Source organism: Gadus chalcogrammus, chromosome 6, assembly GCF_026213295.1.
Source record: "Gadus chalcogrammus isolate NIFS_2021 chromosome 6, NIFS_Gcha_1.0, whole genome shotgun sequence".
NCBI classification, from domain to species: Eukaryota; Metazoa; Chordata; class Actinopteri; order Gadiformes; family Gadidae; genus Gadus; species Gadus chalcogrammus.
In genome coordinates, this window is record NC_079417.1 from 18431123 (window position 1) to 18457262 (window position 26140).

The window sequence follows — 26140 nt, forward strand, 5'->3', positions numbered from 1 at the left end:
GGATGTGAATAGTGGCCTCCTCTGACAAAAACTAAAAAACAATGCCAGTGATGGACGAGGTCCAACTCCAAACCAAGGTCAGATCAGACTATCTGGAACCCACCAGATCAGACCATCTGGGGGCTTCTGGAAGCCACTGGTCAGCGTTCCACCACCACAGTGCCCCAGCTGCAGCGGGCCATTGTGCACGAAGCGGGTTATTTATACAGCAACCACCCCGTCCGCCAGCACAGGATGAGCCTCGCACAAAAGGCAGCCCTCGTGAACCGCAGAACCCGGCAGACGGGCTGGAGAACCGTCAGGAACGTGACGGCACGCAGACCGGAAACCGTTTGGATCCAACGCCTGCTCTTTCCAAGTGAGATCCCCTTGTGGTGGAGGCACGGCTGATCTTCTCAGCAGATGTCGCTGCTTGGCTCTCCCGCTCAGAGCAAGCAGGCTGGCTCGGCCACAAGACCCAGCTGGGGAGGCTCCTGCTCCTCATTTGTTCTGGAGGTGGAGGTGGGGAGCCAATAGATACAGGCAGCTCACGGCATGATAAAACAGAATGACACAGGTCAACGTGGGGCCCCTTTGGAAGGCAAAGTGTCTTCAAAGAATAAATATTCAACAAATTGCTCTTCCCGTATGTTTGACCCCAGCAACGTAGCTTTTTCTTTTGTCTCGCATTTCTCTCAATTGTTGCCTGATTTGGATACTGGTGGGACGCTTCCCAAAACAGAGGCTTAATTTAAACCGATCCAATCTCTGCAAGCATTATGCTGCACTATAGGAGTCTGCAGCCCCAGAAACACGTCCTCGCTGAAGGCAGAGCGGAGTCCCTGGGCGAGCACAAAGGAGGCGGCTGTGCTAGCGCGGCCCTGGGGCACGGCGGAGGGCCTTGACGGCTTAAGTACAGTTTTGGAATGGAAGAAGGTCCCCTGGTGTCCACCCTTGGCCCCTGAAAACCCCCCCCCCCATTATCCCCGTCAGTCCCTCACACAACGACAGTCCTTGTGATGCGGGCGGAGAGGGGGAGCCCTCCCGGCCCCCTCCCTCCACGGCGGGGTAATCACAGCCCCCATTGTGGAGGGCCACTTTCTCAGGACATCCAACACCCGGGCCAGCGAGATCCTGTTGCGCATCCCGCGCTGCTCACTTGGGGGGGCCAACGCCAGGACGGGGGGAAAAGACGAAGAAGGCTTTTAAGAGCTTTCTAACAAGATCACCTGATATAGCCGCACTCTGCAGCCCGCTGCCAGCGACAGAGGCCCTTGTCAAAGAAACCCCCAGGCCTCAGAGCTGGTCCTCCCAGGGCAGAGACGGCCCACGGAGGGCCCCTTCCTGGCATCCCCCTCAGCCATTCTGAAAAGACCCCAATGACCAATCCCAGTCGCCCGTTAGGAGACCTCCATCCCTTTGGGAGGAGGTCTGAACATACACTGCTTCCATGGGCTGGCAGGCCGACCTGCCAAGGTAAAGGTTATCCTCAGCTAACAGAGGGAGAATAGAGAGGATACAATCTCTATAACCTTCAGACCAACAATACACATGTTTCCATTGCGTAAAAAACACTCAAAAAGTGTTCCTGACAGGACAAGAATATTGTAGATGTACATTCTATTAAGGTTATATAAGGATGTCAAAAACAAATAATATAAATGACTAACGCCATTTAAAGTTTTGCATCGGATAGTCGTGAAACGGAAGGAATGCAACGCCTCGCAAAAAGTTGCATTCTGAAACCAAAACAACAATTAAACGTGTCAAATAAAAGAAGAGAGATGAGCCCAGGACCGTGATGACCTCTGGCCTCCCCGCTTCCACAAACATCCCAAACATGACTGTGTGCACAGCCATCCCCCCCCCAGCCACACGGCAGTACGGCCCCCCCAAGAGAGAAGCAGCTGGGTCAGGGTCAAGACCCCGTCCCTCATCCAGTCCCGGGGTGTCAGGTTGAACCCGGACGGACTTCAAAGCAGCTCAGTAACGACCTACTGCATCACCCCACCTCGCCGTGGTCTTCCTGAAGCGCCAGCGAGTCAGGGGCCCCTGATGCGAGTCAGGGGCCCCTGATGCGTGCCTGCACTCCATCGCCCTTCGCCCCTCCTGTCCTGACCGCCGTCCTGTGAGGAGACCCCCACTGCGCTTCTATAAACCATGTAAAATGGTTATGGGCGTTGAAAGACCCCCAGTGGTCGAGAGGACTGTTTATGGTCCTTAATAAGACCCTCTTGGCACGAAAGATGGACTCAAGCATTTTAATATACATAATTACGTACATTAATCAGGAAATAACACAGGAAAATAAGAATAATTTATGCCCAGTCTCAAGAAAAAGATTAAGAAGAAAAATAATGAAACGGGCGAAATTGAAAGAAATTGTTACGAAAATCTATTGTGAAACTAGAAATAAGCTCTCGGCACTAGGGACAGTATACCAACTTCTATCCAAATAAACAGACGCAAAGAAACATTTAGTGCTTGTGAAAAGGAAAACACATAACCACTGTTTATACGCTGATTATGCACCAGAAAGGAAGGGCTCCAACAAACTGTCCCCTTCAGGGTCCGGACCAATCGGGTCCAACATGATCTGGAACATCATGACATCACACCGCTACGACCGCCTCCATTTCGGAGGAATAGGAGCATGAGAACGTTGATGGTAGTACGGGTGTTTGGTTCATCGTTTAGTTATAAATCCTGATTGTCATGATGGGGAGACATTGTTGTGTTTCACAGTGCCGTAGTGTCTCATGCGAGACGTGAGACACTGAGCATTTGGCTCAAAACAACGTTTTGATTGGCCTCAGATAAGGTATGTTTACGTCGATTTAGGATTTTGCATTCCTAGAACTCTCTTGAGCACCGCCAACAAAAACTCCCATGATGCATTCTGATGTACAAGCCCTATTGGTACTAGCAGCGGTGAATATTAAGATCGTATTAAAAAATATTAAAAAAAACTCAAAACCGATTCCAAACCCTAACCAATGCCCTAGCATTCTGCAAATGAGCCCCTCCTAGAGGCCGGGTTACAGTTGGAACCCCTCCAATAAGGAGCCCATTTATCCAACCAGAGGCAATGTCCACCCAGGTCATAAAAATAGTGAATGATTGGAATTCCTGCAGCCGTTTAAAAAGGCGCTGTATGTTTTTTCCTGCCTCCGTATCCCATGTACTCTGCTTTGCGGGGCCACGACTCGGGACCCAGGGCTGAGGCATAGCTGGAATATCTCCCCGCAAACTTTCCCACAACATTTTTCCTTCTGACTATCTGAAGTCCTTCCAGACAGCTCCGCCCCCCCCCCCCCCCCCCCAGCCCTGTGTTGTTAGAACAGTAAATAAGCAGAACGAGATCTAGCGGCGCTCGGCCCCGAACCCCCCGCCCAGGCTATATTTTACCACTCACAGGTCACCCTTCCCGCTGGGTGCACAGAGGTTAGGGCTATTGTTTTGACGGAAGCCCTTCATTCTTCTCCCTTGTAAGGAGAAGTGCAGCAGCCGCCCTCGTAGGGACGGATTCCTCTAAGACCTAATGTCAGTTACTCTTAGGATAACCTTTCTGTTTGTATATTCCTATGATTGGGAGTGAAAGGCTGTCTGCATCCTGCCTTTCTTGTGGAGGTGTGGGCCTTACTTCTGACATAGGGCACCCTTAGTCCGACAGCCACTTAATTATCTAAAAGGACATTGAGATAGTGTACTGCTTGCTTTTATAAAGTAATGACACTATAAAGTAATATTACTTTCACCGATACAATTGTGAGGGTTATCCAGTTTCATATCAAACTTTCTTATCAGTCCTCTTATAAAATAATTAGTGTATGCGCGCATGCGTTGCTCTCTTCAAAGAACCAGAAACCGTGTTTATTGTATGCATGAATACAACAACATGAGTGTTTACATTACCTGAAGACATTCTGAAGAACATTTTAGAATTGTTTATCAGAAATAAAAGGGTAAATAGCAATGAAGGGAGGGCGTGGAGGCCTTTGAGGAATAGCCTGCTACCATTTCAAATAATGAGGACTGACCTGTGAGAGCGGTCTGGCAAATACTTGACTCCTGTCCTCTGGAGACCATGGGCGCAGATGTATACTAGCCAAGGAAAGAAAATTCAGATTATCAATATCATACAATATCAGATAATCAATCTTTCAGAATCATGTGTGACTGAAAACCCCAACCCCTTCAGTTTGGACTGGTGCATTACATTTTAAATTTGCAGATTGAACTGTGAATCCCTTCAGACGGGCACAGAGGGAGAGAACCATGTTGTACGTTCCACATTCTGGCCTTTTGTGAGTTTTGAATGAAATGGGTGGAATGCGATACCCTTTGCACATCCTTTGTTGCGACTGCACAATCCCCATGGCACCGCACTGTGGTGGTTACTCTTGTACCTATTCACTGGGGACGTGTTGTGAGTCCTGGGAGCAATTACTGCGACGCTTTTGTCCTGAACAAACAAACTGTCAGCAGTCGGCCCTCCCAGAACAACTTGCAGCGACACACGGAGTACGAGGGTACGACTTGAAGATGCCCTCCGTTGGTCCAGAGACACTGCAGTCCGTCAGGATGTATTGTTGATTACATCAGGGGGTTGAATGTGTGCCATGGAGGCGTCATGGGCATGCAGGTTCTCAGTCAAGCTGATCGTCATGGGCAGCATTTGGCTCAGGAGGTAATGCGGGTTGAAGTAACCGGAAGGTTGCTAGTTCGATCCCCGACTCCTCCTAGCGGAGTGTCGAGGGGTCCCTGAGCAAGACGCCTCAACCTGACTGCTCCCAACGAGCTGGGTGTCGCCATGCATGGATGACACTGCCGCCAGTGGGAGAATGTGTTCATGAATGGGTGAATGTTAGGCAATATTGTAAAGCGCTTTCAGTGCCCAATGGTTAGAAAAGCGCGATATAAATGCAGTCCATTTAGCATTCATCACTAAATGTTTGGCTACTAGGACCTATGCCAAAGGTCCTAGGTCGAGATATCTACAATAATCCTGCTTCTTAATATTGGTATGTTTACTCACAGAAAATAAACACCCTTTCTCAACGGCCTGCTGGTAAAACATAACAAGATCCCCCTAAAGTCAGCCGAGCCCATAGTCCCCGTATACCCGTTGGGTACCTCTTGGCACTGCCGGGGGTCCGCTTGGCGTCGGGGCTGGCGGGGGGCTCGGGGGAGTAGGGCGGGTAGGGCCCAGGAGAAAGGGAGGCGGGGCTGGAGATGCTGTAGTCCCTGTAGTTCTGATTCTCATCTCGGCTCACCAGAAATGCCTCCTTAGTCTAGAAAAGATTCAAAGAATGTCATTACATAATGTGACTAGGATACAAGAAGGAGAAGACAAACAGTTCAACAGCAGTTGTACTACATACTGGTTTACATCCCACCCCAGTTATAAGTCATACATGTTTACATCCCACTGCAGTTTTATTACATTCTTGTTTACATCTCACAGCAGATTTAAGATCTTAGGTTGAGATTTACATCTCAACATTCAATTTCCAACTTAATAGACCCACTGCAAGGACCACCACAGATTTGATCACAGATTTACTTTTGTTCATACTCTTCTCCTCCCCCTTAAACTGTTGCAGACCAGAGCTCACAAACAAATATGGTCACCATCAAAGACATCCCCCACAGACTGAAGGAAAGGGTATCTCATAACACGATGCCGACTCTGGATGGACAGACTCTGGGTTTTACAGGTCAGAGTCAAAAACAATGTTACGCTAGGTGAAGAGGAATGTCAGTGTAAATCTAAAACCGCCCCCCTGGGGTGTCCACCTAACCACCGTGGTGCCGTACTGACCTGGAAGGGGCTGGTCAGATCTTCTGAGCCTGGGCCGCCATTGGTCTGTTCGGGAACGGGTCTAAACAGCCAAGACATATGGTGTTAGGAGTTTTCAGTTGCCACGGATACCAAATCAAAGTCACCTAAACAGCCTGGGAGAAATGAGTGATGGACCATAATGTGCCTCTTGGGTTTATGAAAATGTAAAATGTATTCTGAACACTGATGACCTGTGACTACACCACCATGCGTTAGGAGTGCTATTCATTTAGACATTAATCATCAAATACGATCCAGTCGGTATTCTTAATTATTCCTGTCCTTCAACTAACACACTGATGGCTCATTTCAAAAAGGTAATTTCCGTACAGTAATAAAAAAGTGTCTTCTTTCCCTCCTCAGCCTGCTTCTAAAATATACTACTCCCCCCCCCCCCCCCCCCACACACAATTAGCCCCATTCTACCCCGGCAGTTTATTGCGGGGTCCTTACGAAAAACATTTATTCCGTTCGCAAGTCCATTTTGCAAACTCAGAGGGGGGAAAAGTATTGGCGTCAGAACAAGCCAATCTAAATAAATAGAACCCCCCGCCCTCTCTACCCTGCGCTGAGGGGCCGGTAGTGGGCCCTCGACGGGGCCCGGAGCAGTGGAGAGGACAGGCGGAGCACGGAATCCTGTGGTCAGCGGCCTGGAACGGCACCTCCTTCCACCGAGCGCTCCGGCAGGAGAACGGAGTCTTTTCTTCGCTCGGGGGTGTGATTCATTGGACTGGTGCTCAACTCAAACTCAGGAGTGCTCAGAGTCGGCCAGGTGGAAAAGAGTCATCCCGAAACAGTGATTACACAGTGAGCCTACAGGAGATATCTGCAGTCTGAGGATCCATTAGGCGGTAAAGCTAGTCTGTGTGAACCCTGACCCCGCTCCTATAGGTCTGCTCTACCCCTGACAGATGGATGAATTGGCTCAAGGTTAAACAACGCACTTATTTTGAAAACCTAGACATTTTGAAAATATTGGCCTCGCTTTCCAGAGGGAAGGAGCATCAATCAAGGGTTGAGTAACACGGCTGACAACTGGAAAACGTGTGGAAATGTAAAATAGTCCAAACGATTAGCTACAAGAACCAGATAATGTCTAATTTCCCAAGAAATGTATCATCTGGCAGACCAAAAGAAATAATCAGGAAAACTTTGATCATTCATATTTCAGTTTTTTGGTGAACTGTGTGACGGCCAAGACAAAAAAACACTGCATTATTCAGGAAACAGGAAAATGGGCTGTACAAGAAGTCACTGTGGTGTCGCTGGGCCCAGTGACTCAAAGTCATCTCTTCAGCCGAGAGCCACAGATCAGAGAGAGAGAGAGAGAGAGAGAGAGAGAGTAGTGGTTTGGTCAACATGACATCATACAAAAGAGGTCAACAAACAATGGAGCTCAAAGAAGTGTCCTCAGACCAAGGCACTCTACAAAGCGAGGAGCATGGATGACAAGCTGCTGTGGGCTTTGTTTTCTTTATGCCTTTGAACCGGCTTATTGCAGGTTAGCAGAGTGTGGCTAAGAGCAGTATTTGATGTACCAACACATAAACTCCTTGCCAGCTCATTTTGAAAGAGACAGCACGTCAGAGCGAGGGTGTTGCAGGGATGGGCTGAAGCCTGCCTCATCGGCAGAGCAGTGAACTGGAAAGAATCTGCTGAAAATCCATTTTCCACAGGAGCATCACAGGGTGCCATTGTACTTGGGACGGTGTGATTACACTTGATGACTGGTGTCGCTTGAGGAGCCCGCCGTCAACACGAGGGGGCTAGAACGGGAGGGAGGTTGTGATGGGGCAGAGCTACAGAGTGCCATTGTGGGGGCCGGCCGGGTACGTGCCATGCCGTCTCTGGCAGGGAGGAGAGAGACATGAGGTCAGCAGGAAAACATCCACTCACACGGACACGGGACGTCCAAGGAGGGCCGGTGGGAGACCGAATGAGAGGAGAGCCTTTAATCAAAGTGCTAGCCAAGAAAGGCCTCAATTTGCAGGGAAGGTCTTTAGAGCAACAGACACTCCCGAGATCAAAACAAGGTCTAGACCTCGTGTTTACCCCGGAGAATTCCTATCAACACCAACGGTGTCGTAAAAACATTATCTCCGTCCACAAAAGAACGCACAAAGCATTTTAAAACCTGCAGAGTAGGCGGCGGTACACGGGTCGTCAAACGCCAGAGGACATAGGGAGCTTTCGTTGATTGCTTTCTCCTCGAACGGCGAACTCAAAAACAACATGGCAGTGTAATGATGAACTTAGGCAGGTACTTCAAATGTTCAAAATGTGATTAAACCTAATCATACAAGCCACACGTAAATACATCGGTAGGCTACATTGTTTATAGGAATCTAGTATATGCGCAGTGACTGAAACAGCAATGTGTGAGCAAGGTCATTATGTCATCGTTTTGAGAAACCTATTTCTTTGGTCCAAATGATTCCACAGAAAACAGAGTTTTGTAGTGTGCTAATTAGCAAGCTGAAGTTTAAAGAAGGTGACAATCATAAGTAATTCCTGCTGATTATGGAGTTCACATCATCGTTACAGCATTAGTCAATGATTAAGTTAATTCCATTAAAAAACAGTATCAGCAAGACTCCTTAATTGCTCTGTAGAGCAGCCAAGAAGGGCTGATTTGTTTATCAACCAATCAGGATTACATATTCATCAGGAGTCTCTGATTTTTCGATTGTTGCAGATCTACAGGTTCCAGATTAATTACCTGATTGGAAGTCAAATCGACGAACTCTGCGAGGAGCTTGAAAAAGTTTGAACACCCTTATAACCTCTACATTATCATTCCCTCTGAATACACAGAGTGTATAAGGTTAATCCTTGTGTCTGTCCTATCTGGACAATGTTGGAATGTAACCTAATGCATCAAAGTCAACACAAACTACGACTCGTCATCTTTAGTCAGGGTCTGCATTTTCACATGCAGGAAACACACCCACCCACTCCCAGCCCCCAACACACACACACCTCTCCACCACCAGCTGCAGCTGGGTCTTGGAGTTCTTGATCTTGTTCTGGGCCTCCACGTTCAGCATGTCCGCCGTATTCTGCCCGTTGATCTCCAGGATGATGTCACCGGGCTGAAGGGCCGCCTGCTCCGCCTTGCTGCCCCCGTTGACCTGACGGAGCGGAGAGCACAGAGGTATGACACCGGCGACGAGCTGCACCTAGCTCCGCGAGGAGCCGGCTCGCGCAGCGCCTTCAGGGTGAGACAGCAGAGACGTCTCGACGCCAATGCTAGCATGCTTCTCAGCGGCGTTAATGTGCTGCTAATGAGGGAGGACCATAAGGCTAGGTGTAGATGGTGCACCCGCTCTACATTCCTCTACTTAATAAAGAGGTTTCATTTGTTATAATTGGGTATTCCCCAGTAGTAAGGAGAGTTAAGGTCGATCATCAAAGTCACAACTCTTGAGACCACTGCGGTTTTGGCACCGCGGTGGTGGAACAATCTCCCCGTCCAGTTCACCTCGACTCTGCATAGCCTCCCCCCATACCCTCCCCCCACCCCTCTGACGCACCTATTGTATGTTGAATGTCCTGGCACTTAATGTACACACTTAGTGTGTTGTACGTCCCGGCACTTAAAAATAGTACTTAGCATTGTGTAGCATCTTATCCTAGCCATCTTCTTTGTAGACGGGGAATGGGTTAACCTAACAATTGTATGTGTTTGGCACTTGGTTCTATGAATATCTTTACTGTACCGAAGGCAATATATTGTTTCTCTTTCTTCTGACAAATGTACTTATTGTAAGTCGCTTTTACTAAAAGCATCTGCTAAATGCCCTCAATGTAAATGTAAGTTAAGGCAGACGGCGCCGCCGCTGCCATGCTCATCGCCTGAGGACCCTGGGAGCTCCTGTCGACGGCGGAGCCCAGGACCCCCTAGGAGAGAGGCCATTAGTGAGACGGCAGCTCGCGCTTTGACCTCCACCTGTGCATCACTTGTCAAATTCGCCGCCTGCACTAGAGGAAATTGATCAAAACAGACAGAGAACGTCATCCCAGCCTGTCCTGCCGCCATAAATACAGCGTCGAAACGAGTCAGAAGGCAGTCTCTCGGACATTCCATTAGAACATAAACAATCATCCACCAATAACAACCCTGCTCTGCATTCCAACATCTACACTGTCTGCTTTTAATTGTGCAAAAGCGGTAAAGAGGATAATTAAAAAAAAGACAGCCTCCCCAAAGGAGAAAGCAGAGAAGACCGGCCCCTGGAATGCTTGTGATTCGCCGGAGCCCAGGGGCAGATGTCCGTGTCTGTGGGCCCATTTGAGGCCAATTAAATCGTTGCTGTGGGTACGGACAATAATGCGTTTCTTTGCCAATCAGGTGACGCCCGGCTTCACAGAGGCTAAAAGGACTGGTCGTTTCTTTTAAGGGTTTTACTCTCTGCTCCAGCGCCTGTACGCTCCCCTTCCACCTCCACTGGGGGCAAGTCGTCCGAGGGCCGCGAGGAACTACAGTGGGGTGGGAGAGACGTCTCCGTGCCAAGTGCCGACCTCTTCAGCTGGCCCCGGGCCGATGGGGGACAAGGAGGGGGTGGAGGGTGGTGGGGGGCTGGAGGCACAAACCGCAACTGCAACGGAGAGTTACAAACTGCCCCCATTAACCAGCCCTACACCTCATTTTAAACCGCTTCTGAACCTGACCTCGAAGCCATGGGAGGTTTGAAACCAGGCTCATTCTCTTAACTCGCTTCAATAAACTAGATCTGGGTCTTTTATCCCTGTGATGAACGGTGTCTTTAACATCAGCGGTCGAGTGGGGGTAAGGGGTCACCGGTAATGCCTTTGAGGTGAAAGGGGTCGGAAGGTTATTCGATGTGCAGCATTGGTACCCTGCCCGTGTTTTGACATTAGCAAGTGAAACGGAGGGAAAGCCCGGGCTGACCGGGTGAAGGAGGGCCAGGATGGGCAGTGGGCAGGTCACATTCCCTGGCATCCAAGGCTTCCTGGAGACGTTTCCTCTCCTCCATGTTCCCTTCCCATAGCAGTTAATAAGCATACAACATCGTGCTTAAACACGCACTGACGCACGTGTAGAAACATGCACACTGGCCCATGCCGCACAGAGAAAACAAAAACAAACCAGTATGCGTGCGCGTAGAAACACACGCACACAAACAATACACAGGAAAAATAAAACAAGCATGTACGCACACATACAGACACAAACACGCACCAAACACTGTAATCACAAGTTTCCTCCTAATGTATTTCACTTCCATTCCACCCCGACTACCTCGGGCGTTAAGGAAACGGTTGCGGGGCAGCGCCTGATAAAAACAAAAGGCCGAGAGCAGACCCCCAGGGGGCGGCTGGAGGAAGTCGTCCACTCATTACAGCGTGGGAGCTTTAACCCCGGAGGAACAAGAGGATGCAGAGGTGGCGATGTAGGAGGGGTTTGTCTATCGGGGGCTGGTGCGGGTACCTTGGATACTGTGATGGCCTTCTTAAAGTCCCTGCCCCCGTAGATCCTGAAGCCCCACGGAGACGGTCCCATCAGGCTAACCGTCAGCGCCATCCGTCTAGACGATCCGTACGCCCTCCGTCTAAATCCTGCAGGGGGGGAAAGTAGATGGAGGAATGAGTATCATTACCACGACGGCGTGTGTTTGTGCATGAAAGCGAGTGAGGCCGTATGTGTGTGCCAGTTGCACAGGTGCAGAGAGACGCACGCCCTCCGTCATTGGCTCAACACGTCCATGAGTTGCAGGCCTCCCCGTGAAGGGTTGTGCAACCACATCAAAAGGGAAGGGAGGACTCTAACCAGAGACACATGACCGGTATTGAAGAAGTGCTCGTGGAGCCAGTGCTACATTGGAACCAAATGCAGTTTCTGGTCCGAAAGAGGCGAGCGAGAAATTGCGTAGCCGCCGCACACAGAAAGTCCCACTGCAGTCAATGTGGCCAGAAAAACGATAGTAATGTCCCTTATAATTACTCATTCTAAAGAGTACTATGCTTGGCAGCACATGTACTGCTCTGACTTCCCTCCGGAGGTTATTCTGACTGTAAATACAGAGGACACAGACAGCCCAGAGAAGTTCCCACAACAAAGAACCGCCACAACAACAGGGGATGTCAAGGCTCTGTTGTACTGCAGCGGTTCTGTCAAATCAATTGAATGCAACTTCCAAGAATGGCGTGACAATACCTTTTCAAAATGTCTCGAAATCCCACCATTATGCCATCCTGTAGACTTAAAACACACACACACACACACACACACACACACACACACACACACACACACACACACACACACACACACACACACACACACACACACACACACACACACACACACACACACACACACACACACACACACACACGGCTATTACCATGGTTGTGGATACAGCAGACCTCCTGGAGCCCTTTGAATTAGTCCAACTATGTTTAGCTTAAACCGCGTGCCTTAGAGAGGAGCTCCCAGGATCTCCTCAGAGGGGGATAGTCTCTTCCCCATTCTGGCTCGGCAAGTGCAATATATCACAACAACCAATGAGGGCTGAGGTTGCAGGGAACGATGCAAAGTGGTACGCTGGTGATAATGGTGGTGGGCACACTGGCGTTTAGGTCTTCTGCAACAGGCATCCTGTGTTATTATGGGATTTATGAGCACTGTTTATCAGATTCAGAGGCCTGTCTCCGATGATCGTGCACATATTTTGATTCAATGAATACAGTGGTTCCAAAACTTTTATTAAATACCGTAATGTATATCAAAAGAACTTGGAAAACACTTTATCAATGCATTCAACTGTTTTGATTTGTACTGATAATGTTCAGGGAATGTAAACATCCTGGCTAAATGAAGATGTTGTCATGGGCATTGAGAGTTATGTGAAGACAGACTGCTCAGTGTGCAACCCCATGGGCTAGCCTGCATATGTTGCCCATATAGACAGGATCATTCAGGAATCAGGCCTGAATAGAAACTTTGTTGAAGGGTTTTCTGAGGGAGAACGCAGTATACAGCGGGTTTGGCAGCTAAAGAGCTCACAGAAATGTTAAATAAGGTTGAAACTAACTGTGCGACCGCAACATATCTGGAAACCCTGTCCCAAGTTGTTTTTCAATCTGGGAGCTGCAGCGTATGATCTAGTTCACCCAGCCACAGGCCTGCAGCACGTTGAGCGTGTTTCAACACAGGAGCTTCTTTGGACACCAGACCGAGTGACAGGCTGGAGTGATCGAGGGCAAGAGAAGACAAGTGGTACAAACCCTGGCCTACACATTCTCCTTTGGAGAAGTTTGAAGAACACCGTCACCGACAGTGTTTTGCACCTTTGCGTTTTTTGGTTGCTGCCCGTTCATTACAACACCTCAACAAATGAAAAAGTTGCACAACATTTGTTTACTTCTGTACATCCGTATAATGTTGCATACAAAACCTAGCTATTATTCCAGACTGTTTACTAATGTTCTGAACAGAACAACATAGAAATGAATTGCAATTAATGAAAGCGCCATTGAAAATGAATATCAAAGCTCATTAGGGGAAACTAGTTCAGACGATCCGAACCACGCCCACCACCACCACCAAGTCCCCCCTTACCCAGCTCCCCTTCCCTCATACAGCCCAGGCACATCCCTTTTACCTTAGTGGGGCAGCACTTGGCCAACTAATGGCCTCAAGCTACTCCTCTCTAGAGAGTGAAGAGGTTGCCAGCTGACAGGGCAGATTTTGACAGGCGAGTGAAAGTAAACTGATGACCTGACATTTCCTCAACAGCCAACGAGAAAATAATAAGGATATTGTGGATTGATTGAGGCTTCAAAGTTCTTTTTCGTGAACTCTCTGCTCTGACCAGTCTTGTTACGTTATGCAACTTAATGGACCAATAAAATCCAAGAGACACTATCACAAGCTTGCCGTGACAATCCTTTCAGCAATAAACTGAAGCCGAGAACAGTGTGAGGGGTGTTACTGCTCTCCATGCTGATCCAGAGAGTATCAGACCAGCATTGTGAAGGGGCCATACAATATGGAATAAGAATTTAATGTGTTAATGAATCCCCCTGGAAGACACCTGCAAGGGCCAGATACACAGGGGGGGGGGGGGGGGGGAGAGCACCTGGAGGAGGTCAACTATGCAATGGTATGCATATTGGAACCACGTATCACAGCATGATAAAGCATGGCGATATGATTATTGCCAACCATGTGCCGGGAATTGTATCAGCTGGTTCAATTTATGAGGTCGTCAGGGTAGAACTAGGGCATGGGCCTTCATCACAGACAGACAGACAGACAGACCGACAGACAGACAACACACTTTCTGATTGGTTGAATCAAGCCATATTAGGACAGGCAACATAAAAATCCATTTCATGAGGCACTATCTGGCACTGTAGTTGGTATCGGTTGGTACTGTTGCCCTCTGTCACACTTCGATCAGGATATAAAGGGTTGTTTTACACTAAATGCTTCAGCTATTATTTCAGGGGCGTCATCACTGACAAAAGAGAGAGAAACTATGTCCACCCTACAGTGACTCACCTGTAGGGCTATGGTCCTGAATCATCAGACACGTCGTGGCTTGGACTTCTTTGTACATATCTTAACATCTCCTCCTTTGACACACTGACAGCCAGGGTGTACGTCAACCTTCAGCTCCAACACACTCACCTTCAACCCAACAGATGAGTTTGTTGACTGGTTGGAACATGCCAACTTGCCTTTTCTTGAAATTTGTGCAATTTCGAAAAAGGGCAGTATGACATCATCATCAACATCATCATCGTCATCATCCCATCCTGTTGATGCTTTTGTTCGTCTTAATGTCAACACATCAGTCAATCAAGTAGTAGCCCCGCCTACTCAGGAACAACAGACCTGCCTCTGTTATTTTAGTGGGCGGACTAGCCTCGTGCTGTACTGTGGAGTAGTGGGTCAGGTACCGTGGGGGACCTTGGGGGGCCGTCGAGCAGTGGCTCCACTTGCATGCTTTAATTGTTGGCCCTTGGTTAAGCGAACATCTCCTAAATGTAGACACCAGCAGGGATACTGCTGAACACAGGACAATGATGATGATGATGCATTAAGCAGACATGCTTCATGATGAAGAGGCCCGGCCCTATTGTTCATACTAACGAGTCTCAGCCTTTCCTTCGAATGGACTGAGAAGAAAAATAAAAAAAGAATGAAGTGAGGAATATCGCAGCCATCTCTGATCCCACCCCTTCCTCCCACTCATCCAACTCCTTCTTCCCACTCATCCTCTCTTCCTCTGGGTGAAATGAGAAACACACCCGGGAGATGAAACAGGAAAAGCCGGCGTCTTACCAATCCAAGAGAATCTTATCCAACTACCACCTCCTCCCCACCCCCCGGCTGATGGAGGAATATGGATGTTATCATCCCTGCCTTTACGACACATCTGGGGGCCACAAGGAGGGCTTACCGTGCCTAATTTGGACAATCCCTCTCCCCGTTCCGGAGTGAGCTACATTGTGATGTGGCGCTCTCAAGATGTCTCTCGGTCTCTCTACATCTAATCAGAGGAGATACTTTCAGGAGCACTGTGTAATGGTGGTTGTAGCAGGCTGTGCACCTTGTGCTGTTGAGGATCAAGGAGTATGTACCTGCCGGACACACACCCTCTGAATAGAAAGACAGGAATGTTCTACAGAGCCTCTCCCCTGACCTCAGTAGCATTCATTGCATTCTCCAATCACACTCAAGAGGTTGAATATGATTCTGATCACCAAGGTGATCAGAAACATGGCACAAACATAAACATGCAATACCAATTACAAGCAAAGCCGAAAGGGCGTAGGTTGGTACAGAAGTGCCATGACTAAGACCTGAACACCGTGGGCAGCGGCAGAACCATCGTCCTGTCTGACAAGCATCGACAGCAATCAGTTCCATGGCCCCTCCCAGCCATAAAGTTAGAGACAATTCTGCTTTGAATGCTTGCATAACCACATTGTGAGAAGAACAGGAACATTTAAAAAGGTAAGTCAACAGAATAGACGGAATCTAAATTCCTCTGCTGCTCAGCAACCGTGTGGAAACACCTGTCAATCGTGGAGTGACCACTAGTGTGAAGACACAGTGTGTGACGACATGGGAACACTGGCCCCACTTATCTCCCTCAGCATCCTCATCCGGATATCACGTTACTGTGGCTCACATCAGCCCTGCTCCCTGGCAATCAGGCCTTCCACCGCATCCACCGCCTGCACCACCCAGAGGCGCGATGGGGAGGACAGTTCCTCCACCTACACTCCACCCAAGCTGCTCCTACACTCCACTTGAGCGCCTAACACGCGTGTTCTCCCGAGCGCTGACCTTGTTTTCGTGAGAAGCGGTTCATGTCAGTTTGTGTTTTACCTTCTAGTGGCAAACATGGCGTCCATTAGGTCAGATGCCAGGCAACACACTGCAATTTATTCCAAAGGCCTCAAAACTAGTTCCTCAAGGGTTGTAAACTGACCACAACTTGACGCTGTATATTCAACCTGCTGATAACCCTCGCTGCACTGATCAATAAAACATCCCTCAGAGAAAAAGACACCAGACCACTCAAGGGAATACATCTGAGGCAAACAAGCTATAAGGCAAAGCTAAGGGAACCAAACAGGGATTAGAATTCAACTTCAAGGCAAATGTCAAACGAGTTAAGCCAAACATGTTGGCTGGTTTCCTATTGAGCTGAGATAGGCCAACGCTTTGTCATGCTGTCCCAAATTTTTTGTGACGGTTTTGCGATTTACTTCTGGAAGGTCTGAAACGCAGCAACACATTCATGGAAACAGCGTCGGGAGAACAATGATGCATGCAGAGCCGCACATGAAAGACAGCAGGGGCTGATGACAATGAAGAGGTACATCAACACCGGTCATGAGGATAGTAGTCCAACATAGGGTTTCACCTGGACTGTTCGAGAATAGACAAATATCTACCTACCACGGACCACCTGAAGATGGAAATCAGTTATTTATCCCATGTCATCGAGGACTACACCGCAAGTCTGTGGGACTCAAGTGGAGGAGCGACGTCAACAACATTTGACCCCTGAACCCGGTTTTATAAAAGAGCTTATCACTTGCCAAACATACCAGCCATTGTTAGTCTTTTGTACGTTTTAGAGGTGACCTGATGGAATGGAACCGTCTAGACTCTTGACACTGAAGAAAAATACATTCCTTAAGCAGTACTGGCAAGAACTTGAACCATAATGACCGACTGCATTTTGAGAAAGCTCTCTGAGCCCACCACTTTATGGACTAGGGCTAAATGGGAAAACTGCATGCCAGATGAACCCAAATCTCTCTGACATGACCATAGACACACAGAATGCAAACTTCTCTGCGGTGACAAGAGACAGTGCCGTCAGTGGTTCTGCTGGGACAGACCCACTGATTTACTGTGATGTACTTTAGGAACCATGTTCAGAATGACTGCTGTGACAGACCCACTGATGTACTGTAGGAAACAGTACAGCTTGTATACGTTGTATAAGTTGTATAGCTGGTTTACTAGTTATATGGTTCACACATACATACAGATATTTTGTTTACAAACATGAGCGATTTTAGCTTATAAACTGATTTTAGGCAAATTGGTATATTAACTGGATAAAAAAAGGCGAAATAGGTTACATTGATATGATTTAAATTCAGATACGTCAGTCCAAGTATGTTTTCGAGTATTAATGCAATAAAAGAAATGATTAACTTACTTACCAAGGGGGTAACAGTAGCGAGCAGACACCTGCAGTACCACAACGCTCAGAGCCACCGGTCAAAGCAGCGACAATTCAGCTCAAACCCAATATCGTAGACGCTCAAAGGCCTGCCCAGTGATGGTATCCGAAAACTCCCGTTACTAATTCGTCCGACAGCACTGGATTTGTCTGTCAATGGATCTCCAACTTTAGATAATGTGCCGAAGCGCCTTGGGGGACGGTGGTGGTTCCTCTGGTTTGCTCGGGTAGGAATGAGCGTCTGTGACCACCTGTGGAGCCTCAGAGGGGGACGTGCTCACCGCGCACGTGCTGTGATCACAATACAGGCCGACGGAGAGGAGCTCGCATGAAGGTGGAGGTGGGTGGAGGCAAAGGGGAGGAGACGGACGTCTGAGTGATAATTGAGTCATTTATAGACGCGCTAGTCGAGTTTCAGTCTGCATTATACAAGTGCGCCCTCTTCACACAGTGCATCATATTGCACAATGGTATGGTATTGGACTGCATCATTGTAGCGCTTTTCTAACTAGGCTAGTGAAGTGCTTACCGTACGATTAAATTTTCCTTTTCTTTAAAATGAGTCATTTACTCAATTTATATTTTGTAGCATATTTGAAGCATATTTTATAGCATTTTTATACATTTCGTTCACACAATAGAAACTCATAAATAATTGTAGGCAGCATTATCATCCCAATCCAAATAAAGGGGACTTACATCAATCAGTAAATTTGACGTATTTGTGTCTTATAAGTTAATATAAATGTCGTTCTGTAGTGCTGAAAAAATTGGAATCATGCCGAAATGTGTACTTGGTATAAGAAACGTCAGCAGTTTGCAATACCTATCTATCCTTGTTAATTTAATGCTTGAAAAGGCTTCTCTAATGTTGATTTCTCAATGTCTTATATTTACAAATGACAGAAACACTCAATCAATCATCAATCCATTTTTTATTAATAAAAAAGTTTTATTGTGTACCACATTTTTTAAACATCTTTTTATTAAGCAAAATATATTATACATTCATTTGATAACAGTAATAGTCTGTACAATCATCTTTTTTATGTCCTGGGCTTTACTCAACCATAGAATGTATGAATATATGGATCGCTGTCCTGATCGGCATTACCTATGCCGCACTAATTGATACTTGGAGCAATAGTAACTGATTTACTAATTTTTATGTGTACTCTTCAAAGTGATAAAGTTAAACGATAAGCCAGTGTGAACAGTAGAAGCGTACAGAGCTATTTAAATAATCGAATATAGAAGCTAAGCTGGAAATGGTGGCGGGATTGTCTAAAAACATTGTAGTCAAGATAGAAAACCAACTCAAGGTTAGCCTGTCTTTCTGCTTCAGACATATCGTTTAAAATGGCAGGTTATTGTTGACTCCTATTATACCTCATAACAGACAGTGTCATAATTTCCTGTCTGCGTTACATTCAAATCACATATTCAGCTTAATGGATGAACATACAGCTCGGATCTTCACACAGACTTCCTCATGAAGGCAAACAGTAAAACAATACATGAATAACTAGAAAGTGGTGTTAGCCTAAGCGTTCACGTGTATCCTGGTTGTGATTCTCAATGTTGTAAACGTAGGAACACATGTTATTGGGCCCACTGTTAGATGAGTTAAGTATGAGACGGTCTAGAGACCGTCGACATGGCGATGTGACATCTCACTCAGCCAGGGCTTTTCTCAAAGATCTGAAAGGCATAAGGTTAGGGGGGAGAGACATGTCACATGTCACAACATGGCACTCACATAGTTATTCACAGGCGTCTGCCATTGGGCAGCGGTCAGGTGATCAGGTGATGGTGAACAGTTCAAGTGAAGCGTTCTTGGTGGAGCGTCATTCCCTGTGTCAACGGATTCCAGCAGGAGCTCGCAGAGAACAAGCTGCGGGACAAGAGAGGTTCGCAGGACGCAGAAGTGTCTGACGTGTCTGAAGTGTCTGTGGCTGCATAGCTGGGGGAAGACATTATTTTCTGTGCACCTTGCCGCCTCTTTACCTCGGTTGGGAGAGTGATTGTGTGTGTGGGGCACACTCAGTGGAATACACACACACAGTGCACATATCAACAGTTAAACTCACGCATGCTGTTCACCTGAGAAAGAGAGGCACGCTCACACACACATCCTGCCTCACACAACCAGAAGCTTGCTCATTCACTTGCTCTCTCACACACACACACACACACACACACACACACACACACACACACACACACACACACACACACACACACACACACACACACACACACACACACACACACACACACACACACACAAAGACTAGTAGACTCACACTGACACACGTATGTATGCACGCACGTACGCAGGCATGCACGCACACACACACTTACATGAATGTACAAATGTGAACTTACTTATGCTCTCTCTCTCTCTCTCTCTCTCTCTCTCGCTCTCTCGCTCTCTCTCTCTCGCTCTCTCGCTCTCTCTCTCTCTCTCGCTCTCTCGCTCTCTCACACACACAGCAGAAAGGTGTGGTGGGAACACACACAGTGTTCATGGCCGAGCCTCTGTTCTGGACATTAGAGGGCAGCTGAGTCTCTGGGCAGTGTGTAGCATGCAGGGAAAATCAACTCAAGCAGGATTTTAACAGGGTGTTGGGTGACAGATTGAAATGAGATGAAGTTTCCGAGCAGTGCTGGTGAGGCTTGGGGCTGGACGCCTCCGGTTGTGGTGGTGGGAACGAGCAATGAGACTCAACACCAGCCCGCTGGTCAGCCCAGGTGCAGTGGCTGTGTGTTGAGGGCTAGACCCAAGTGCTATTAAACAGGTGCCACATAATTCCCTGGGAAAGTCCCGAAGGCGTGGGTCCGCTCTGACGTACCTACGGGGACGAAGAACACATGCTGTGGTAAAAAAAATAAAACAGTGGCAACAATGATAAAAGATTTGTTAACAAAGAATGTCGTTTAGAACCTGTAATGTTCTGTTTTGACCACTAGGGGTCAGGCTTGCTGTGGCAGTGGAAGTTCAGAGTTGGACTCTTACCTACAAACCAGCCGTCGTCACACATCTCCATCACTTGGACAATGTCCCCCTCCCTCAGTTCCAGCTCATCTGTATTCTGGGGTTTGTAGTTGTACACAGCTTTGTATCTGAAATATTGGATCACATTTTGCAGGGCTCAACCTTAAAGGTCCAATGGCATTACAATTTCACTTTATTTGGTTTTCTAACATTAATATGAGTTCCCCTAGCCTGCCTATGGTCCCCCAGTAGCTAGAAATAGCGTTAGGTGTAAAACGAGCACTAGGTATCCTGCTCTGCCTTTGAAAAAAGAAAGCTCAGATGCTCCGATTTCGTATTTGGCCCCATATGTCGTCATAAGGGTCCAGGTTACCTCCCCTTCTATGCTTAGCCCGCCCAAAGAATTTGGCCCGTCAATGAGACAATGAGCTATGACTGTTGTACACTTCTTTGTTATTTGGATAACCGTTCTGCTGTTGGTGATATGGCGCATTACACGTCAGGTTCTCTGATGTCTCTGGTATTTCCACAATGAGACTCGTAGTGGGGGTTATCTCAGCCCTGATTGAGAAAGAATTGGGGGAAAGGAACTTTGGCTTTGACTCCCTGAAGTACATAAACCGCAACATGGAGGACAAAGGGATTGTTGCCCGCGATGGTCTCCCGCTGAACCAAGAGTTTGGTTCGTAAGTTCAGTGATTGAAACAAATAAAAGCCTGGGCTATTGAAGTTTTACGGTAAGCCTACCACGGTCATGCACCTACCCGATGTCAAGTGGACCGGGTTGAATTCACTGCGGGTCTCTCTTCTTATATCCATCTTACCAAATATATTTTATTAATGTCCTTCTCAACACTTTCTGATCTCACTAAAAGGCTAGCAGCACGAAATCAAGGGATATTTAGGATATACTTTTTTTCAGATTAATCGCGAGTTAACTATGACATTGATGCGATTAATCGCAATTCAATATATGAATCAATTGACAGCACTAATTATATGATATAGATATCTATGCATATTATGATATTATTTAGATATAGAGCTCCAGGACAACTGCCAGAGCACCCGGAGTGTTCTAGAATATTTACAGAACACGGCCAAAAGCTGTGTGCGCCTCGCCATTGCGATACATCGACGGTAAACACGAGCGCGTGGTACCATGGCCGCAAGCTGCTCAGGGCCATACCCCCACGCTCCACTTTGACCCGCCTCTAAAAACGGCAGTTTGTGGAAAGCTCATTGTGGGACTGGTTCGTAGTGTCTGTAATTCTGCACAAAGGCTGAATTTCTTGAACGTCTTCAAATACTGTATTAAGGGCCCACTCACACCTATCTATAAGAATCCTTAAAGTAGCATGCCATGGGACTTTTAAAGTTGTGTATGTATTGGCGATGCTTGGGACACTCACGGAGGGCGTTGTGCCGAAGCGGAGCCGTAGTTGTTTGGCGCTCTTGGTGTTTTTGGCGCTGTGCTGGAGTTGGGGTGAGGCTGGGCTGGAGCTCCGCCCTGAAGACATGAAGAGCTTGTACCATGAGGAATACGGTTCAAATTCCAGCTGAATCACAGCCATTATCATGCTTCAGCAACACACACAGGAGCACAGCAGGGCTGGGGGCCGTGGGAAAAATGTGCTCCCAATAATTGGTGTTATGAATAGTCAATGTTATAAAAATGAGTGTTTTATAATTGGTCCTCGCAGGACAAAGTAATGACGGAAAAATACTTTTGATATCATTTAGAAAATTTAGATTATTATGAATTCATCATGTCTAGGTTCCCTTTCAGGAAGTTTGTTGAGAGGAAATCAAGACCAAACAAGATGAATAAATGGAGCTAATCATTAAATAACTAATAAAGCAACAAAGTAGGATCTATTTGAATATACACCCCCCAGTGCTGCGCGGCAGTGAGCATCGTTCATGTGCAGCGGTGCAGTGGTGCAGTGACACAGTGAAGCAGACCTGCCAGTGCTCAGTGCGTGCTGGGGAGGGCCCCGCCGATGTTTTGACCGATGGGGGGCCGGCCATGGCCCCCGAGGTCTGGCCGGCCTGGCCTCCTCCCTGGGGGCCGGTGGGGCCGCGGGCCCCGTGGGGCCACAGGCTGTTTGTGTCTCTGGTGGCGGGCGTGAGCGCGGGATAGCGTGACTGTGATGGGACGGGTGAGGAGGGCTTCAGGGGGGAGTGGACCGGGCTGAGGGACGTGGGGGTGAGGGGCGAGTGGAGGGAGAGGGGGGAGAGCGGCCGGGGGGAGTAGAGTGGGCGTCCCGGACTCTGGGGCCCGGGAGACCCCGGGGACAGGGGGGACCCCAGAAGCTGGGGGGACCCCAGAGACTGGGGGACCCGTGGAGACAAGGGTCCCACGGGGTGGTCCTCTGAGGCGCTTTTTGTTCGGGGCATCTTGTTGACCTGGACGTAGTTGGCGGGGAAGATGCCGCTCCGGCTGGTCCCTGGGATCCTGCCCTCCAGCCACCTGTCGTCCACACGGCGGGTCACACTGATCAGCTCCCCCTAGTGGACAGACACACCCTTAGCAATCACAAGACTATATTGTACAGGGTTATATTATATTATAGAATAGAATATAATACACTGTCAAATAATATAATAAAATATATTGTGATACAATGTAATATAATAAAATAAAATACAATATAGTTATATAATATGTTATATTACAATATGATATAATATAATATAATATACTATACTATAATATAATATATTATACTATAATATAATATAGTGTGATTTAACATAATACAATATTATACTATTATATAATATAATATTAATGATATATTTCAATAGAACACAATACGATATAATACACAATTATGTAATGGTATATTGTTTTTTTCCATCTTATATTTTATGTTTATTGAAGTAATCAAAACTATTCTTAAGATTAAGGCCTACATTTCAGGTACAGGCTAACGCAAATTAAATCATAATTAGGTACTCTTACTCATAAAGTTTCTACCATTTAAAGTCCCCACCATGTGCCGAACTGTTTCTAAACATACTCCAATGTGAACACAATGCATCACTATTTATCGCCTGCTACATTTCTCCTACTAAACGTCTGAAAGGAACTAAAGCCGCAAACGAGGAAACTGAGGCCAACAAACCTTCCTGAAGGAGAGCTCCACGGGGAGGTCCGCATTGAAGGTGTAGAGCGCCACCGCCTCGCCGCAGTCCACCACCTGGACGGTGGGGGTCCTGATGGGGGTGGGCTTCTCCGTGGGAGCCAGCACCTGGACATCCAGCAAGAGACAGTCACAGAGCAAGAGACACAGTCACAAACAGAACCAGAGACACAGTCAATAACTGAACAAGAGACACAGTCACAAACAGAACCAGAGACACAGTCAATAACTGAACAAGAGACACAGTCACACACAGAACCAGAGACATAGTCACACACAGAAGCGGAGACACAGTCAATAACTGATCAAGAGACACAGTCACACACAGAACCAGAGACACAGTCAATAACTGAACAAGAGACACAGTACACACACAGAACCAGACACAGTCAATAACTGAACAAGAGACTAGGGCCCGACCGATTCATCGGCCTGCCGATTTAATCGGCCGATTATAGCCTTTTTGAAAATAATAGCCAAAAATAATCTGCCAAAAAGACGCCGATTACAACCGTTTTTTATTTTTTTATTTTTTTTTATGTTATTGCGCTTAGTATCCTGCAGATTGCACTCCTACTCGCCTAGCTAACTATCAAATTTAGCTGGAGTAAAAAAGAGGAGATTGAATTTTACCGTACAACATGAAAGCACGCTCGCTCAGGCAGCTGCGCGCTCACCTCACCAATGTACACAAGACGCATTGTATGAGCATGTTGTGCCTGTTTTTTTTTAGGTCCCAGGCCATGTTCATTTGTTATACTGTAGACTTTAACGTCGAGACCATACTGCTCAGCACGCACGTGTTAGTCACTGCTCACGAGCGCAGCACATTGCGAGTTATTTATTTATTTTACATTTTAAATTACACAAATTTTTGACTGTAAATGTATACTAAAACACTCAAAGGTTCCGCATTCAATTCACATATTCGTCTTAAAGTATATTTAAGCTATCAAAAACTACGTTTTATATGCTTTATTTTTATTTTATTTTTTTATCGGCCGATTAAATCGTAATCATAATTTTTCTCTGAAAATAATCGGCATCGGCATCGGCACTCAAAAATCAATATCGGTCGGGCCCTACAAGAGACACAGTCACAAACAGAACCAGAGACACAGTCAATAACTGAACAAGAGACACAGTCTCAAACAGAACCAGAGACACAGTCAATAACTGAACAAGAGACACAGTCACACACAGAACCAGAGACACAGTCAATAACTGAACAAGAGACACAGTCACACACACAGAACCAAAGACACAGTCAATAACTGAACAAGAGACACAGTCACACACAGAACCAGAGACACAGTCACACACAGAACCAGACACACAGTCAATAACTGAACAAGAGACACAGTCACACAAAGAACCAGAGACACAGTCAATAACTGAACAAGAGACACAGTCACACACAGAACCAGAGACACAGTCAATAACTAAACAAGAGATACAGTCACACACAGAACCAGAGACACAGTCAATAACTGAACAAGAGACTCAGTCAAACACAGAACCAGAGTAACAGCCAATAACTGACCAAGATACACAGTCACACACAGAACCAGAGACACAGTCAATAACTGAACAAGAGACACAGTCACAAACAGAGCAAGAGACACAGTCAATAACTGAACATGAGACACAGTCACAAACAGAGCAAGAGACACATTCACAGACAGAACCAGAGACACAGTCAATAACTGAACAAGAGACGCAGTCATACACAGAACCAGAGACACCGTAAATAAAATAACCAGACACAGTCACACACAGAACCAGAGACACAGTCACAAACAGAACCAGAGACACAGTCACAAACACAACAAGAGACACAGTCACATACAGAGCAACAGACACAGTCACAGACAGAGCAAGAGACACAGTCACAAACAGAATAAATCTCAGTCACAAACACAACAAGAGACACCATCCCAAACAGGTCATGTTTTACTGCTGCTACGCTAACAAGAGACAGACCAATCAGAGGAGGCGTACCTCAACATAGGTGGTGGGGAAAATCCCGGCTCTGCCGTGATGCTCTCCGTCGTACCAGTTGGAGTCTACCTTTCGGTGGATGTAAACGATGTCCCCTTTCTGCAGAGTCAGCTCCCTGGACAACAGGCAGAGTTACACAGAGACACACACTGAGACACTGAGAGACACTGAGATACACAGAGACAACTAGATACACAGAGAGAGACACAACACAAACAGAGACACACAAGACAACCAGAGATGCACTGAGACCGACAGAAGCCCAGTGCTGTGTTACATCACAGTATTTGAGACTTAAAATTGTGTTTTGTGGTAGAAAAGGGTATTTCCTTTATTTTAAAAACCCTCTCCACAAGAGGGCAGTCTCTTACATTTTGTTGTGCAGATTCAAGCATTTCAAATCATACGCTGATGATTATAATGT

The 26140-nt window shown here is 47.0% G+C and overlaps 2 protein-coding genes across 8 annotated transcripts in view; both read right to left on the minus strand.

The window, feature by feature from the left end:
* Positions 1-17932, minus strand: part of pdlim2 (PDZ and LIM domain 2 (mystique)) — a 30990-nt gene extending 13058 nt beyond the window's left edge. For 2 of the 3 annotated variants that reach the window (XM_056591637.1, XM_056591639.1), the window contains exons 1-6: positions 17549-17931; positions 11277-11404; positions 8804-8955; positions 5804-5864; positions 5116-5273; positions 4020-4083 (exon numbers count right to left, since the gene is read on the minus strand). In XM_056591637.1, coding sequence (XP_056447612.1) covers positions 4020-4083; positions 5116-5273; positions 5804-5864; positions 8804-8955; positions 11277-11369 — 528 coding nt within the window. In that variant the 5' untranslated portion in view covers positions 11370-11404; positions 17549-17931. Of the gene's footprint in view, positions 1-4019; positions 4084-5115; positions 5274-5803; positions 5865-8803; positions 8956-11276; positions 11405-17544 lie in introns of all 3 variants that reach the window. The other variant, XM_056591638.1, reaches the window with a different exon arrangement.
* Positions 17933-18240: 308 nt separating this feature from the next.
* sorbs3 (sorbin and SH3 domain containing 3) overlaps positions 18241-26140 on the minus strand; it is a 31597-nt gene continuing 23697 nt past the window's right edge. For 3 of the 5 annotated variants that reach the window (XM_056591633.1, XM_056591631.1, XM_056591632.1), the window contains exons 16-21: positions 25717-25831; positions 23698-23823; positions 22976-23077; positions 21979-22076; positions 20588-20694; positions 18241-20423 (exon numbers count right to left, since the gene is read on the minus strand). In XM_056591633.1, coding sequence (XP_056447608.1) covers positions 20362-20423; positions 20588-20694; positions 21979-22076; positions 22976-23077; positions 23698-23823; positions 25717-25831 — 610 coding nt within the window. In that variant the 3' untranslated portion in view covers positions 18241-20361. The remainder of the gene's footprint in view (positions 20424-20587; positions 20695-21978; positions 22077-22975; positions 23078-23697; positions 23824-25716; positions 25832-26140) is intronic. The other 2 variants (XM_056591636.1, XM_056591635.1) reach the window with 2 other exon arrangements.